The sequence below is a fragment of the Sarcophilus harrisii genome, chromosome 4 (genome assembly GCF_902635505.1).
Source record: "Sarcophilus harrisii chromosome 4, mSarHar1.11, whole genome shotgun sequence".
NCBI classification, from domain to species: Eukaryota; Metazoa; Chordata; class Mammalia; order Dasyuromorphia; family Dasyuridae; genus Sarcophilus; species Sarcophilus harrisii.
Window position 1 is genome coordinate 23630004 of NC_045429.1, and position 18028 is coordinate 23648031.

Sequence of the window (18028 nt, forward strand, 5' to 3'; positions counted from 1 at the left end):
GGGAGGGCAGCAATTTGTACTGGATCCCAGGGAGTTTGCTGTGAACAAGTGGTACCATAGGAGAGGAGCAAAAGCCCAAATGGACGCCGGGCCTGCATCTCACTGCCCAGAACCGTGTGACCTCGGGCCTGCCCGCTCTGGGCCTGTTTCCTTCCCTGCAAAGCAAGGAGGCCACCTCCATGGTTTTTACCTGAAATCATTATTCCCACAACAATTGTTTAACTGGGTTTCAAAGGAAATTTCAATCATCAAAGAGCACAGACACCTCATACACAAAATTTATAACATTTATTTAGGCCAAAACCCAAACCCTTCTTATTCTCCACAACCCCCTCCCCCGCACCCATGCACACAAGTAACGGACTGGTTGGAAACGCGGCGCAGTGCAGGCCCCCATCCCCGCTCATCAGGCCCGGCGGGAACAGTGGCCCTGTAACAGAGAACCTTTGGGGGAAAAGGTACCGACAGCATGATTTCTGATGGATTTGGGACAAGCTATGCAAGGAGCTGAGCAGGGCCGGAAACCAAAACAAAAGGAAAACGGACGATGAAATCGGAGAGCCTGGGCCCGCACGCCTGGAAACGTGGGAGGCGGCTCGGAGCCACATCCCGGCCAACGGCACACTTCCCTCTCCATGCTCCCCAAGTCTCCATCTTGGCTAAGCTGAATGTCCCCCAAAGGAATTGAAGTATAATTCTGCCATCACCACCAAGGTCCCAGGATTTCCCTCCCAGTCCCCCATCACCTCCAGCTGGGGGGCCGAGACCCTCAGGCAAGGCCCCTTGTACTTGCTCCAAACGTCCCGGCCAGGAGACGGGCCTCTTGCCTCTCAGCTCCTTCCCACAGGCTGGGTGGGAGTCAGGGCACAAGTGGCTTGTCTGGAACCTTAACCCCTGAAGGACACGGGAAGCACCTGTGCTTTTCTGACAACAAAATGCCGCCATCAGCATGAAGGCCACTCTATGAACTCTCTCCCTCTGGCTCAGCCACAGCACACACGACATCCAGAAGGCAGGGCCCACTCCACCCCCCCAGGAGACAGCCCAGAAACCCAAACATTCAGCACGCACACGCTCTGCTCCGACACCACAGCCCAAGGTCCCAAGAGACTGTGGGCGGGGACGCAGACATTCGCAAGCCTGAGCAGGGAGCGGGAGCCCGGCCCCGGAGCCGAGCCCACTTCGCCAGTGGCCCAAAAGAAGGTGCAGGCTCCAGCCAGAGCCACTGCGGGCCCGAGGCCGACCGGTGCCGTTAGCCTCGAGCCGAAAGCCACAGAACATCCATCAAAGGTGTAACTGAGTGGAGGCAGAGGCTCTCCAGCTTCTCTGGTGGGCTCTGTTCAAACTGGGGGGGGAGGGGAAGGGAGAGAGAAGCGAGGAGCCACATCCAAAGGGGGCACCGGGCATGGAAGTAGGTTTTCCCCACAGCCACATCCATGGGAAGTGGGGCCACCTGAAGCCCCACTGTGTGTCTGAGGGGGGACGGTCAGGAGCAGGAAGGAGAGGAGACTAGACCGCAATGCCATGGTCACGGCAAGTCAACCACCCCCAGTCTGCAGCCTTGGACGCCGCCTCCTTGTCCCTCTTTCCTCAGCATGTGATCAGAGGGTTCGGTAGAAGGGGTTGTACTCTTGAAACACCTCAAGAGAAGAAATCAGGACGGGCTAAAAACCATCTTCCAATGGGTTTGCCTTGGTCGCAAAGATATGGGCCCCAGACCGTCCCTTAACAGCAGCAATTCTCCTCACGTCCACTCTCTAGGGATCCCTGCCAACAATCTCCTCACAGCCCACCATTATCTGGGCACCCACACCCCTGGGGCCGACGAGCGAGCTGGTAACTGGCACGCTAGGACCACTCTGAGCCACAACAGCCTCTATTTCCCAGAGTCCTACATTCTTAAATGAAAAAACCCCAAACACCCACAAATAACAAGCCGATTCCCACAGGCAGGAACCACCGACTGCTTGGCCGGAGAAGCCAAAGCAGCCTCTTCCACACCTTCCAGTTCTTGCTCATTGCACAAACCCAGGGGGCCGTCATGTAGTGTCAGTCGGTCAAAGCTCCGTGGGGAAAGAGAGAGGACACAAATGGTCCTGGACAACGTTCAGGCCTGACCGGGTAAGGCCCTCGAATCTGTCCCGGTGCGCACTGACCTCAGGAAGGGGGCCCTCCTCCCAAAACGCTCTCAGGCTGGGGAGTGGATCCGCCCTCACCCACTTGATTTATACATGATGAAGTACCCCTGACCATAGGAGGGGTAACTGTCACCTGCTGGTGCTCTACTACCCAAAGGTTCAAGGTCTGGGCCCGCCCCACGGGCCAGCCCAGTCACTCCCATCCCCGTTTATATCCATCACAGCACAGCTGGGTCTTGCGCCTCCCTGCGCCATCACACCTCGGAAAGAAAGGCACTAGCATTTTTAAACACAACTGCTGGCTGGGGAGCTTCTCCTCCACTGCTTCTGCCCGTGGCTGATGGGGGCCAGAGGGCGGGATCAAAGTTAAATTAAACTTTAAAAATTCAAGTTAAAAGAACAGCTGCCTGGTTCCAACTGGAGGGCTCATCGGGCCCGTACCAAAACAGCGAAAAACCCTTTCCATCTTCGAGCCATTTTTACTGATTTGGGAAGCGGCTCCTTCCCTAAGCCTTTCTGGGGGAGCAGCACACAAGCTGTCATCCTGTATGGGGTAGAACAGAAGGGGGAAGCCAATCCCTCCCAGCCCTCTGCCTCCCTCCTCCCTCACCCCCCGAGATGTTCAGGCCGCAGGATGGCACCTTTAGGGCTGGGAACAACTGTCCCCGATCTCCGGTTGGGCTCTGATCAGCCAAATGGAAGATTTTTCCTGCCACTGTGTCACACAGTTAGTGATGATTTAAAAGCAAGTTAAAAGAACCCCACACCCAGAAGGGAAAAGTGAAATTAAATTCAGTTTTATATGAATGTGACATCAGGTTTTCTCCCCCGCTAAAAAAATGAGAATCTACTAAGTCCCCTGGAAGCGGATTTCACTTGTGACAAAGGGCCAAGTCCACAAGACTTCCTTGTCCTCCAGGACCCCAAGAAATCCATTCCCCGGGAATTGACTGATTTTCTTCCTTTTAACCAAACTCCACTTTCATTGTGACCAAGCAGATTCCAAAATTAAAGTCGAATTATTCTCACTCATGTGAAATGAGACCAAACAAAGATGTTAACTGCATGCTAGTGAGATAGTCACATTAAAAAGAAGACATTTCTTTAGGACCTGTGCAGTCTTACAAAGGTCCCTCCCCTGACGGGTCCATCCAGCCTCTGTTTCCAACATGGGCCGCTGCAGGGAAATGGCGGTCGTGTTGCAGAGCAAAGGTGGACACCAACTTTCTCCCTGAACGGGACTCTGCCCCATGGGGCCCTCCGGACCACACAATGCCCCCAGAGCCCAGCTCCCTTCCCGGCTGTCATTCCCCCCTCTGGCAGTGAGACCGGGACAGGACGCCAGCACGAGAACAGGGAGGACCCAGGGCTTCGTGCCGCAGTACCCATCGCTGCCAGAGCTTCTCTCGGCAGGCGGCAGAGCGTGGGGTACAGCCTCGGACTCCCTGGACAGAGACAGATGTGAAACGGAGGAAAACTGAGGGGTGACCCCCGGGAGCCCACAGTCAGAGCCACACCTCCACAGCGGCGACCAACAAGCGAGGGGGATCTTGGGACATTTCACAAGAAAAAAGTCAGAAGGATCTGAGGAAGGAAGGGGGGCGGGGGGCACCAAGAACTTTTACAAGAAAACGGCCGAGCAGCCGAGGGAGAGTGCACATGCTTGGGGCCGTGCGCCCGCCCCCTTCTGCCTCTCCCCCCCAGCCGGGCCACCTGCCCCTTCTCTGGCGGGCACGGACACGGGACGCGCGGCCCTGCTGCCACTCCCCCGAAAGGCGCCGCAGGCTGAGGCTGGGCCAGGCAGAATAAGCAAATGTGTGCGGTGCCAAGCCCTGGACACTCCCCTGAACGTGGACCGGTCCCCGCAGCGGGCTCGCGGCCCGGAGTTCCTCACGATGATGCACAATCTCACAAGCACAGGTATAGTCACACAGCAAAGGAATTATATGGGAAGGTCTCTGAAAGGCGTCCAGGAGGCCATGAGGCGCGCCCCCCCCCCCCCGCCCCCCCCCCCCCCCCCCCCCTCGTGCCTCTCGTTTCTGCAAAAATCACAACGGGGATCAGAGACGTGCTTGAATGGGCACCACTCTCCATGTCCACTAATAAATAACCCTACAGCGTGAAGGTCCCAAGGCTCCTCATGTCAGTGGGCCTGCTGACCAAAGCCCAGAGGATGAGCCCGCCACAGAGCCAGGGCCGGCCGGGGCCCCACGAGCCGGGGCTCCTAATGGAGCTTGGCCTGGGACTGCTTCTTCCCCGGGGGGGGCCGCCCGTGACGGACAATATGTTTTTCCAAGCTGTCCAGGATGGCGATGGCGATCTGCTGGACATGGGGGTCAGTCTGGTCCTGCTCCTTGATGTTGTACAGATGCTGCAGTCCGCCTTCCTCGATGAGCATGCTGCAGTAGCGGGCAGCTGGAAGAGAGCAGAAGAGCAAGCCTTAGGCCTCCCACCCTGGAGCTGCTGCCCAAGAGGGCACCCCGGGCACAGGCGCCACTGTGACCACAGCTCCTCAGACCCCCTTTTACAGACTCAGCAACATCAAGGGACTTGCTAGGGTCAAATCTGAACCCAGAGCTCCTTGGCTCCAGGTCATGGGCAGCAAGGCAAGCACAGTCCCTCTGATGCCCCCAGGCAGTGCCCACTTGGTGTCAGGGCCAGGCACACACAGAAAAGCAAACCAGGCCAGAGTTTGCTGGGGAACTCTGGGCAGAGGATGGAGCATCAGCCCTGGAGTCACGAGTTCAAATTTAGCTTCCCACCCCAGGCAAGTCACTCAAGCCTGACCTCTCCCACTCCCCAAAAAGTTCACACTTTGGGGCAGAGGGAGAAAAACCCGTCCTTAAGTGGGTACACATAAGTTATATCCTCTCCTCCCGCCTCCAAGGAATAGCTCATAGCCACCCAGGAGACCTCCTGCCTCCAGCTGGTCAGGGAAAGGACTCCTGCCCCTTTCTAATTCACCGTGGCATTAATGAAGCACCTAGTCCGTGCTGGGCCCCGTGCCGGGTTAGAGCCAGCACGTAGACAAGTCAAAAGGAGAGACAAGATCTCGTGTCTGAAGCACTTCTCTCTCATCCCTCGCAGCACTGAGCACGGCTCATACAGACAATGGGCTTTTACCAAAGTCTGGCCGACAATGCTGAATGTCGCCTGAATCCTGTCCCAACGGATGTAACTCAATACCCTAGGGCACAACCAGGGACAAGAGAGAGATCGCAGAGGGAGCCATTGACTAGTTAGAATAAGCACCCCTCAACAACTGAGAGTGGGCCAGGGTGGGCCTGAGCTGCCTTCGGAGAGGAGAATAGCAGAAGGAAATCTAGGAATCAAGAAAAGGAGGAACTGAGGATGGAGAAGATAACTACCATGATGTATTTAAAGGACTATAATATAGAGATGCACTTTTTTTTCTCCTGACTCAAAAAGCGAGAAGCAGGAAGCATGAAGGAGAAGGACAAAGGGACAGATTTTAGCTCAAAGTAAATAAAAGCTTCTGAATGATGAGAGCTCTTGCAGTGTGGGGGTGGGTGAGTAGACCTCTGCTCTGGAGGAGGTGGGCTTGCCCTCCTCAGGGGTCTTCCAACAAAGGTTGGAGGGTCATTCTTTGGTGGTTTACGAAGTGGAGAACACGATCTTGCAAGTAAGAGTCAGACCGGGTGGTCAGCGAGGATTCTCCCCATTCTGCTAGTCTCTGATGTGAAATGCATCCAGGGATTTACTCCAGAAATGACCCCAACGAAAGCCTCGAGACCAGGGTCACCCTGTGGAGGGGATCGGCCCTCTGGCCGGCATTCTCCTTAAACCAGTAAGCCGGGGGCCCCAGCAGGGAGACGAGCTTACAAGGACAGACGCACATCCACGAAGGCAAACACGCCGAGGGAGGCCCGACTGCTCTTTTCCAAGCTAACAGAAATAGGCTGGTGATCAAACAAAGGGAAGACCAATTCTGCCACCCACTGCCATCCTTTCTTTCCCGGTACATACGGTTCTTGCTGCAGACGTGTTGCATGGCCCACACCGCCCACAGCTGCACGCCAGGGGTCGTAAAGCAGCCAAGCAATGGGAAAAATGGATTGAAAGACCTGAAAGTTAACAAGAAGAGAGGTCACCATTTTCCAGGATGGGTCTTCTAAATGTAGGCATTCTATTTTAAGTTGAGGGCAACAGTGGGGAGAGAGGGGATCAGAGGGAGAGCTCAGAAACAGAAAAAAGGGACAAAACCAAGGGGGGGGGGGGGGGAAGAACCAACTATAAGTGAGAGGAAAAGAAAGTTTAAGTTTCCTGTTTTTAGTGTTCCAAGATTTATAAAAGGCTTCTTTTGGATACACCTGCTGTCTGAGAGAAAAATCACTAAGTGCACAGCAAATATGACATAATGAACATCCATTACAGATGAAGATAATTCTAATTTTTTAATTCTTTTGAGTTCTGACTCTTGCTTCTGGTTGAATTTATGCTTATTTAAAACATTCATTCAGACTCCTTGGAAAACCACTCTTGGCCTTGGAGTCCGAGTTACCTGGGACCTGACCAGATTAGTTTGTCCTTTCAAGGGCTAGGACCCAAAAAAGAACATGATTTTTTTTATGAAGAAAGATCATGCCAGAGGCTGGGCCCCTTGATATCTACTGATTTTAACAGACCAGTGGGAAGCAAGATGTCAGCAAGCTATCACCTTTAACCCCTAACCTTTAACCCAGTGTCACCCACAATAAAGTCCTCACACACACCAAAGTCTTGATATCAGACTTTTTGTGGTAGAAAAAAAAACCACGGTTCTGTACTATGTGGAACCAAAGTAGATGGATTGGAGTTGGACAAATATAGAGAAAGAAGTAGAATTTTAAAAATGTAAACAATGAATATAATAGAAATGGAAAGAATAGCAATCCCAAAACGCATGTTGCAAAATGATTCAGAATCTGACTTTAAAAAATAAGTGAGAAGATTTTGGCCCTATTTCTCTGCAGAGCTAGGGAACACTGCAACATTGCCAGGTTGGTTTTTACTGATTTTTAAAATCTTTCCTTCCTCCCTCACTTTGTGTGTGTGTGTGTGTGTGTGTGTGTGTGTGTGTGTGTGCTGAGACAATTGGGGTTAAGTGACTTGCACAGTCACACAGCCAGGAAGTGTTAAGTGTCTAAAACTAGATTTGAACTCAGATCCTTCTGACTTCAGGGCTGGTGCTCCATCCACTGCACACCTAGCTGCCTCCCTTTTAAAAAAGTCTTTGTCATAGAGAAGATTTAAGGGGAAATTTAAGTGACATTAAAAACAAAAGATAAATATAAAATATATTTTTAAAAACCCCCAAGAAGCCAGCTTTTTTGTGGCCAATAAGATTAGTCAGCTAAATTAGGAGGACGAGGGCAGATGGGGACAGGGACTGTTACACTAAGGCTTTGGGACGTAGCCACAAACTTACTACACCTTTTTTATACCCATACAGTGTACAAAGGATTTCTTTGCAATTACTGTGTGAAGCAAAAGACGGTAGGTAGTGTTGCTAACCCCATTTTACAGATGAGGAAAATAAGGCTCCTAAAAGAGAAGTAACCTAAGTGTCCCAACTCCAATCCAATGTTTCTTCTTGAGCAGCCACACCTAGCTGCCTGGTTTTGCTTCTTCTATTTCCCAAATTGCTCAGCTCAGACTGGAAACCCACAAAGGGCTTGTCGGGAATAATCCCAGGTCATTCATCTCCTCTAGGAAGCACCTCTGGGGTCTGGGGGCAGGGCTGTGATTAAGAGTTTTTGCAATCTGAGTGATTGTGGATAACCATGTAGAGAACCAGGCCAGGCGGCCAGCGCCTTGTGAAACAGCACTGGCTGGGCTGGGAAGCCTCCGAGTGCAGCTTATGGGTCCGTGGCCTAAGGACAGCAGAAGCTCCAAATGTGGGAGACCAACTTAGGGCTTACGAGACCAATCACAAACATGAGCTGCCATTGTGTGACTGATCAGCACGACCTTACTACCCAGCAAGACCTGCTTCATCTCGTATCCTCTAAGCTTCCAATTCCTCTAAGCTCAAGAGCCGGTGATGGGAACGCAGAGAGCAGAACATGTTCAAACTGGGCTATTATTATTTCCAAGTAGGAAGGAAAATCAAGGGGTGAAAAACAGTCCACTTTTGGCAAAAATGGCCCTGTCCCATCTAACTAAGCAACAGCTTTCTCCTCCATGAGGCTGGATCACACCTTACCACTGATTTTTTTAAAAAAGTATTATTTTTGTTTTCAGATTCAAGTTCTTCCCATCCTTCCACTCTTTCCCCACAATCTAGGGCCGCCCTACCTCTCCACCCATCTCGGTATTCTCTCCTCCGAGGACTATCCTCGAGTTAGATGGGAAAGTCTTTGTTCCCCTCAATCAGACTCAGGTAGACCCGGCTGTGGGGTCTCTGAAGCTCACTGAGCCCAGTGCTTGCTGAAAAGTAGCTCCTTGATAAACACTCTATTTGATCACAGGCAAATCCACCTGCTTCTCTGCATCTTAGTTTCCCCATTGAAAGCAGCGCCTGCCCATGGAGTGGTTGTGAGGGTCCAAGGCCATGACCTCTCCCTCTGGACCCTCCCCCCTGACCTTCCTTTGGTCACCCCTTCCAGGGTTTCTGTTTGCCAGTTATAGACAGGCGCCTGACTTCCACCTCCCAAGTCCTCTGCGGCTCATGGCGCCGAACGCCCAGTAAAAAATTCACATTATTTGTTAGACGAACAAACGGGGAAGTCGGTTACCTGTACGCCACCATCTCGCAGTCCGGTGTTGGCCATTTCAAAATGGCTGAATGCTGTAAGACACAAAGACAGAGCACACCTGAGCATGCCAGTGACTGCCCCAGGGCAGAGAGGCTCAGAGCGGGCACTGGCCGCTACCCGGGGGGCCGTGGCGCTTACCAGGTCATCAAGGAGGGCGTTCCTCTGCGTGCGGCTCAGCGTCCAGGCCTGTTCCCCTCGGGATATCAGGTGAGCGATGATTCCCGCTGCAAAGTAGCTGACTTCCACCTCCACGCTGTGCAGGAGTTTGCTGATGTGATCTATGAAGTCCTTCCACATCAGCTCAGAGTGCAACTCTTTGACTTCTGCTATGTTGTTCTGGAGGGAAGCAAGGCACATGAAAACTCTTGATGAGTAAGGATGCACTGGGTTTTAACCAAGTCACTAGAGAACTTGGGCTTTCCTCAATCCAAACATTAGCATCCTTTCTGACCTCTGTCCTGCTTTTTAGGGGGCCTCTGTTGGTCAGTCCTGGTCTTCAGGACCCCATGGACCTTGGCAAAGACACGGGAGCGGTCTGTCACTTGCCCCTCCAGTGGATGAAGGCTTGCCCAGGATCACCCAGAGTGTGTGTCTGAGGCTCGAATGGAAGTGGGTCCAACCACTGCACTCCCTTGCCACCCAGGAGGGAAACTTTACTGTGGGGTGTTCTCTGCAGGCCCCCGACTTCTCCCACCACCTTCTCAGTCTCCTTTACTGAGTTCCTAAGTAAGCCATGCCCACTAAAGTGGAGCGACCCCCGAGGTTCTTCCCGAGCTCTCCCTCCTCCCTGCAGCTCCCACGTCTCCAGCTCCGGCGATCACGGGGAGAGTGCCCACACCCATGGATGTGATCACAAACTGTCCGCTTCCCACTGGGTGTTCTGCTGGCGTCTCACAAAATTCATCACCTCCCTCCACTGAGCCCCCAAACCTCCCTCATGGCCGCTCATCTTTGGGGCTCTCAGGTTTTAGTACCTTACAGTTTTTTAGTGCCCCACTCTAGCCAGCCAAGCAGCCATCAAATACTGTTTATTCTTTGGACACTTGCCCTTTTCTCTCTCTCTCTCTCTCTCTGTACAAAACTACCACATTAATTCAAGGCCCATCACCTCTCACCTCAACCTCCTGGTCCCTCTCTTCAACAATCCATTCCTTCTCCATAATGGTACCCACATCCTAACTCAATCTCTGCCTCTTGCCTCCTACAAATCCTGAACCTCCCCCTTCTCAGCCAAGTAAAGCTCCTCTCAAGCCCTGAAAACTCTTCTCACTCTGGCCCTGCCCTTCCTTTCCCACTGTGCTGGAAAGTCACTAGTCACCCGCCATATTGTTTACTTCCTATCCTTTAGGCAAGTTCCACCTCCACAGCTTCAAAGATGGAACGCCCCTCCTGCTCACCTCTGCCTCTTTAAACCCCCAATTCAAGAGTCCTCTTGAGCGCTTGAGTTAAACATCCTCTTTTTCAGTAAGCCTTTCCTACCGTCTCGCTGCATGCTCCCCAAAGTTCCCTGCTTCTTACTCTACAAGTATCCTCCACGCACCTACTGAGATGCATGCTCTCTCCCTCACTGGAATATAAGCTCCCAGGGTGCAGGGGGCTGCGTTTGCTTTTCCTTTGTTTCTCCAGGCTTAGGAAAAGGCCTGGCACAGAGGAAAAGCCTGTTGACTGTGTGGTAGGCAATCTGTTTGGCTGGGGATGTGAAGCTGAAAAAGATAATACATGCCCTCAAGGAATTGACAATATGGGAAGCGAAGAGGCACATGACATTTTTATGTCATTAATTTTATTTTTTCAGTGAACAAAAATCTATTTTCTCTCTGTCCTACTCTCCTCCTCATTGGAAAACAAAATAACACCCAAGTAAAAGATTGCAGTCAACTAAAACCCATTTCCACACTGGCAAGTCCAAGCATCTTAGTTCCAGTTGTACCTGAATTCATCACCCCTCAGTCAGAAGGTGAGTACATGGAAGCATTTTCATCATGGGTTCTCTCAATTGCAATTGGTCACTGTGTGGAACGGAGCTCTTAAGGCTTTCATTTTGCTTTTGTGTCAATTTTGCCAAGCAGAGGGGCATGAAGCAGCAACCCAGAGTTGCTTTAATTAAGTTTCTTTAATTATTAGTGATAGTGGAGCACTTTTTCATATGGGGGGGCAAATGACATGTATGGAGGTGAGAAAAATAAGAGGCAGATTATTAACAGAGAAATTCAAATGAGGTACTCCAGAAAGATTTAAGGCCCTCTATCACTAACTACATTGTACTTAACACTCAAGTTTATTCTGCATATACTTACATATATGTACATGTTTCCTCTGATAAATAATAGCAGAAGCTGATATTTTTGTCTGTTTGCTAGTGCTTTGCTTCAAGCAGACAATGAAGAAATGTTTGTTGACTAACTGATTGATGGAAAGATCACAATTAGCTGAAGTAATGAGGGAAGGCTTCTCTTAGGAGGCAGCACCTGAACAGGTTCCTGAAGGAAGAAAAAGATTATTTCCTTGTTCAGGGTCAATGAGCTTTGTTCCCTGCTTCTAGCCAAATCAGTCCTTCCAAATGTGCACCTTATTGCCCAAACTCCTCTACCTTCTTGGATGCCTAATGGAAGGAGCTCAAATTTACAAAATACTTTGTAAAACAAAAACATTCAGGAGAGTTCCTATGATGGAGGTAGTTAGTCCACTGTTTAGTAATATATCATTTTATAGGTCTGTGCCTGACCTTGGCTGTGACTATAGCTACACCATGTTGGACTGGCTTCCCCAGTACAGTAAGACAAAAAGTTTGGGAAATGCCCCAAACAGACAAGCTATTGCTGTAAAAGAACTTAATGAATTCTGTGAAGATCCTCAGAGGGACGTGGCAGTTGGAGTGGATAGTTACTGACTCCTCCAAAAGATGTACTGTCTCCTTAAAGTTGAAACAACAACGAGAAGACCAGTATCCAAGAAGCTGCTAACCACTCCTAAGAGGGAAAAAACCCCTTTTCACAGGGAAGACATTGCCAAGATAATGGCACGGAAGCCTGCAAAGATCTTTTTACTAAGGAAACTCCTCTGTCCATTTCAATGCTCTGCTCTACCCATATCACTGCCAGAACAAATGTCAAACAAATATCCGACTTCAAAGGAGGATTTTTTTTCTTCTAAAGGGCATAGAAATATTGTCCTCATTAATGGGATGATGAACTTTGATAAACATACTGCTATACTGAGAAAAAAAATTGATACTGGAACTACAAATTTTACTAAATGGAGAGAGAATACAGTGAAACGATTTTGTATCAGGTCTCATGGAACAAAAGATTAAGAAATTTATCCAAGAGATGAAGATAAATAGGTTTCAATGGCTGAGGAACATACTTAATTTAAACTCCATTAAAAATATATGGGTTGAGGGAAAAAACTGGAACAAAAGGTTTGGCAATTGTCAAAAATTACCCATGCATATAACTTGTAAATAAAAAGCTATAATTTAAAAAAAAAAAAATAAATATATATATATATATATATATATATATATATATATATATATATATAGGTTGCCCAATTAAATACAAAATAAAAAATTTTGAAAATCAAAGAAGAGATTTAAAAATTTTAATAAATAATAAATAAAAAACTAATAAAGTTAAGAGTTGGTTTTATGAAAGGAAAAAAATAAAATAGATAAACCTTTGGTTAATTTGATTAGAAAAAGACAAGAAGTTACCAGTAACAAAAATAAACATTTAAACCGAATATTATATAAAATATTTGGAAAAATAGGTGAAGAAGTCCTACCAAATTCCTTTTATGGTGCTGATGCCTAAACCAGGAAGAGCTAAAACAGAGAAAGAAATTTATAGACCAATTTCCCTAATGAATATTGAGGCAAAAATCTTATATTAGCAAAAAGATTACAGTAACTTATCACCAGATAATACAATAGGATATGAGGAATGCAGGGCTCATCAACACAAGGAAAACTATCAGCAAAATCAACCGTGTCAATAACAAAACTAACGGAAATCAAATAATTATCTCAATAAATGGAGGAAAAAGCATTTGACAAAATACAACACCTATTCCTAATAAAAATACTAAAGAGCATAGGAATAAATGGAATTATCTGAAAATGAGAAGTAGCATGTATCTAAAGCCATCAGCAAGCATTATATGTAATGGGAATAAACTAGAAACATTCCCAATAAAATCAGGGGTGAAACAAAGATGCCCATTATCACCACTATTATTCAACATTGTACTAGAAGTGTTAGCTTTAACAATAAGAGAGGGAAAAGAAATTGAAGAAATTAAAGTAGGCAATGAGGAAACAAAACTATCATTCTTTGCAGATGATATTTTGGCATATTTACAGAAGTCTATTGATTCTGATAATTGATACAATTAACAATTTTAGCAAAGTGGCAGGATATAAAATAAAGCCACATAAATCAATGGCATTTGTTTAAGTTGCCAATAAAGCACATCAAGAAATAAAAAGACGAATCCTATTTAAAATAGCTGTAGACAACATAAAATATTTGGGAGTCTCCCAGACAAGACAAACTCAGGAACTATATGAACACAATTACAAAACATTTTTTCTCATAAATAAAGTCAGATCTAAACAATTGGAATAATACCAATTGCTCATGGATGTGCTGAGCTAATGTAATAAAAATGATAATTCTACCTAAATTAATCTATTTATTCAGTGCTATACTAATCAAACGGGCAAAAAAATCACTTTATAGAGCTAGAAAAAAATAATAAAAAAAAGGCCAAGAATATCAAGGGAATTGATGAAAAAAAATTATACAAAGGAAGGTAGCCTAGCTGTACCAGACCTAAAATTATAAAACAGCAGTTATCAAAAACATTTGGTAGTGGCTTGCTTTCTTCTTTTCCTTTTCCCCTTCCCTTTCTCTTTCCTCCTTCCTTTTTTCCTTTCTTTCCTTCCTTCCTTCCTTCTTTCTCTTTTTTTAAAGCTTTTTATTTTTACAACATAATGCATGAATAATTTTCAACATTCACCTCCACAAAACCCTGTGTTCCAAATTTGTTCCCTTCCTTCCCCTAACCCCCCCGACAGCAAGTAATCCAATACATGCTAAATAAGCGCAATTCTTCTACATGTATTTCCATAACTATCATGCTGCACAAGAAAAATCAGATCAAAAAGGAAAATAAATGAGATAGAAAACAAAATGCAAGCAAACAACAACAAAAAGAGTGAAAATACTATGTTGTGATCCACACTCAGTTCCCAGAGGCCTCTCTCTGATTGCAAATGGCTCTCTTCATCACAAAATCATTGGAACTGGCCTGAATTATCTCACTGTTGAGAAGAGTCAAGTCCATCAGAAATGATCATCGTGTAATCTTGTTGTTGCTGTATACAATGCAGATGAAAAAATTAAAGCTATTTACAGTCATATAAAAAATGTTCTGAATTACTATTGATTAGAGAAATGCTAATTAAAACAATTGAGATACAACTTCATACCTCTCAGATTGGTTAAAATGACAGGAAAAGAGAATGATAAATGTTGGAGGAAAACTAGGACACTAATGCATTATTAGTGAAATTATGAAATGATCCAATCATTCTAGAGAGCTATTAAGAACTACACCCAAAGGGCTATAAAATTGTGCACACCCTTTGATCCAGCAGTGTTACTACTGGGCCTGTATCCCAAAGAAATCATAACAGGGAAAAGGATTCACACTTGCAAAATGGTTGTTGCAGCCCTTTTGGTGGTGACAAGGAAGTGGAAACTGAGTGGATGGATGCCCATCAGTTGGAGAATGGCTGAATAAGTTACATGTGAAAATAATGGAATATTATTGTTCTATAGGAATGATGAGCAGGCTGATTTCAGAAAAGCCTGTAAAGAGTCTTTGATGCTGAGTGAAGTAAGCGTTGTAAATAGTAACAGCAAGATTATGTGATGATCAATTATGACAGACTTAACTCTTCTCAACAATATGGTGATCTAAAATAATTCCAATAGATTGAGATGGAAAATGCCATCCACATCCAGAGAGAATTATGGAGACTGAATATAGATTGAAGCATACTATTTTCACTTTTTTTTTCTTTTTGCTTCTTCTTTCTTGTGATATTTTCCCCCTTTTGGTCTGATTTTTCTATCAAAACAGGACAAATAAATATATTTTAAATGTTTGTACACGTATTACCTACATTAGATTGCTTACTGTTTTGGGGGGGTGGGAAGGGAAGGGAAGGATGGAGAAAACAATTTAGAACTCAAAATCTTACAAAAATGACTGGTAACTATCTTTACATTTAATTGGAAAAATAAAATATTGAGGAAAAAAAATTATATAGGTTGGAGCAGTTAGGAGGTAGAGTGCACAGAGCATCGGGGCTAGAATCAGGAGGATCCGAGTTCAAATCCAACCTCAGAAACTTAACACTTCCCTGGGCAAGTCACTTAGTCCTGACATATAGATATATGTTATAATGAAGGTCAGATATAGAAAAAAATATTCAAAATGATAAAATGTGATTTCATGAAGAATATAAAAGAATATGCGTTAAGTTTTTATAAACTCAGTGCTAAATCATGTGAAACAAATGACTGTACCAAAAGGGCACGACTAAATTTTTATAAAGATATAAAAAGGTAAGGTAAAAGGTTAGGGCCCTTTAGTCATTGCCATTATAGTCATCCTCATTCCCACCTGCATCATGCCATCAGTATGGGTATTTTCAGATCATATTCATTCATCCATCCACCTCCCCATCCATCCATCCATCACCCACTCATTCATAACTTCCCTGTTCTGTGAGATTTTTGTTCCTTCCCTATGCAAAAGGAGTCAGCCTGTACTCTGTGCACTCCCACTTGATTTGGTCCCTATGACAACTTGAAATTTAATTTCCTGATCATCCAGCTCTACAATAAAAGTGCTGGGAAAGGTGGAAAGCTCATTTAAGACAGCTCCCTCTAGCATTTGTCATTTTCCTTAACTTCAGGGAGTTCATGGTCTAGGCAAGGACATTAGTCACTAGCAACTAAAATATACACCAGGGTGTAAACCGATCAGAACAAAAAAAAATGTTAGGTAAAGTTCGTTGTGATTTAAGCCCAGAGTGAAGAGGGAGATGGGGCTGCCCTCCATGCTGTGGGGGCCCTAAAGGCCAGTGCAAACTCTACTTAGTGACAGGGAGCTACATCCAATTTGGGAGTAGATGGAGTTCTCTGAATGACTGGATCTGACATAAGGAAGGTGAATAAAGAACCGAGAGGGAGAGTGGGGGTGGCAGACCACTGAGGAGATTATGCTGCACTGTCGCTGCTGCATGTGAGCACAAAGAAGGATCCAGGAGGAAGGCTATGAGGGGATGATCCAAAGGGTCTGACCACTCAGGGTTAAAGGGAGGGAAAGAAAAGGAAGCATCAGAGATAACAGCAGGATTTCAAATGTGGGAGCCTGAACAAGTTTAGTAGCAAACAAACTTAGAGCCCCTTAAAAGACAGTTTAATAGAGAACTACTCCTCTTTCTTGATGTTTATCAAGTTTCCATTCGCAATGGCTTTCCTAACGGGTCACCACCAACCAGTGGGAGCTACGACACTCACTAGAGAAAAGGTTGGGTGTCCCCCCCACATTCATTCAGTTGGGTCTCCTTCCATCACTAAGCCATACTCAGGCTTGTGGACAACCTGGATGCCCTAGCTAAAGTGACCGCCTTCCAAAGCTGCAAGATGAAAGGAGCAAGGTTGGCCCAAAGAAAGAACGTAAGAATGTACTTTTCCTTACTTCTCTGTAGAGGTGGGGGGTTACAGGTTGTGTTTTGCACTCAGGGTTAGAATTTTATAAGGGGGAAGGAGATGTCTCTGAGAGGGGGAAGGAGATAACCCTACTGAGGAGTGTAGGTGCTAAAAAGACAAAAGATTAGTAAAATCAGCTATTTAAAAAAATAAGGAAGTGGTAATGAAGTGGTAATTGGGGCCTTCCTTTGAGCACACTAGATGACAAAGGGGGAGAGGAACATGCATCACACCTTACCAAAAGGCCAAGGACCTTCTGCTGAATGGAGGACTCTGTCGGGAAGGACTGTTGAGAGAGAAAGAGAAAGCACGGTCAGCCACTCTTCCTCTGCCAGCAGATGGCACAAAGACCCGACAGCCCAGCTGGGCTCACCTCCAGCACCCGCATGAAGAGCTCAAGCCCTTGGTTCTCTATGAAGTGCTTGCAGGTGGTTGGGGATTCATCCGTGAGGTTCCAAAGGGCGCTCAGGGTGAACTTGAGGGTCGTGTCCACAGAGTTCTGGCTGGTTTTCTGCTTCACTATCTGGAGAAGTTGCTGGAAGGAAAAGAAGGGAGTTAAATCCAAAGGCCCCTAGAAGTCCATGAGCCCTCACAAACTTAGAGCAGCTGGACGGCCTGGTCAGGCCTTAGGTTCAGAGCCAGGAAGACCTGAGCCCCAGAAATCGGTCCGGCATAGCTTGGGAGCTCCTCACTTAGTGTCCCCTAATGAGAGAGCTTTAAGGCTATTTCTCAGCAATCTGTGCTTACTCTCCATTTTGGAAAGGACGTTAATTGGTTGGAAAGCATCAAGAAGCAGGGAGGTAAGTGTCTGGAATGGCAAAGGGCCTGGACTGTGCTCTCTGAGGCAGGCTGGGGGATGAGATAGCTTTCCTGACAGCTCCAAGGGGCAGATCAGATTTATGCAGCTCGAACTCAGAAGGCCAAGTGAGCAGCAAAAAGCAGATTTAGGGCTGGTAGAAGGAAAACTCCCTCATCTAGAGCTCCTAAAAGTAAAACAGGCTGCAAAGTGGAAGGAAAACTTTACTCTGCACTTGTGGCAGAAGCAGGTGCCTGTCAGAAATAAAGTGATTCATTAAATTCTAAGTATTTCTGTTTACAGAGAGAAATCCAAAAGGACAGCAACCCATTTTGCTTTTGAAAATCTTTCTGATCCAGGTCACTGTGTACTTATAATTTAGAGAGCCCAAAAAGTGATAGCAAATTTCACAATCAAAATTAAAGTTTGTGTAGCCATTTTTGCGTCAGCATCCAGAACAACAGAAACTAACCTGGAAAATCCTTTTCCTAAAGCTATTCAATTGAATTAATTCCGACAGGGATGGAGTTTCCAACTCTACTCACA

General features: G+C 46.5%; 1 protein-coding gene across 3 annotated transcripts in view; it reads right to left on the reverse strand.

Annotated features, from left to right (window-relative positions):
* Positions 1-269: 269 nt before the first annotated feature.
* The window catches only part of ZYG11B (zyg-11 family member B, cell cycle regulator), a 59605-nt gene continuing 41846 nt past the window's right edge, over positions 270-18028 (reverse strand). The window contains exons 10-15 of one of the 3 annotated variants that reach the window (XM_031969104.1): positions 17060-17221; positions 16925-16972; positions 9035-9232; positions 8876-8928; positions 6126-6223; positions 270-4553 (exon numbers count right to left, since the gene is read on the reverse strand). In XM_031969104.1, coding sequence (XP_031824964.1) covers positions 4363-4553; positions 6126-6223; positions 8876-8928; positions 9035-9232; positions 16925-16972; positions 17060-17221 — 750 coding nt within the window. In that variant the 3' untranslated portion in view covers positions 270-4362. Of the gene's footprint in view, positions 4554-6125; positions 6224-8875; positions 8929-9034; positions 9233-11213; positions 11377-16924; positions 16973-17059; positions 17222-18028 lie in introns of those variants that run through there. The other 2 variants (XM_031969105.1, XM_031969106.1) reach the window with 2 other exon arrangements.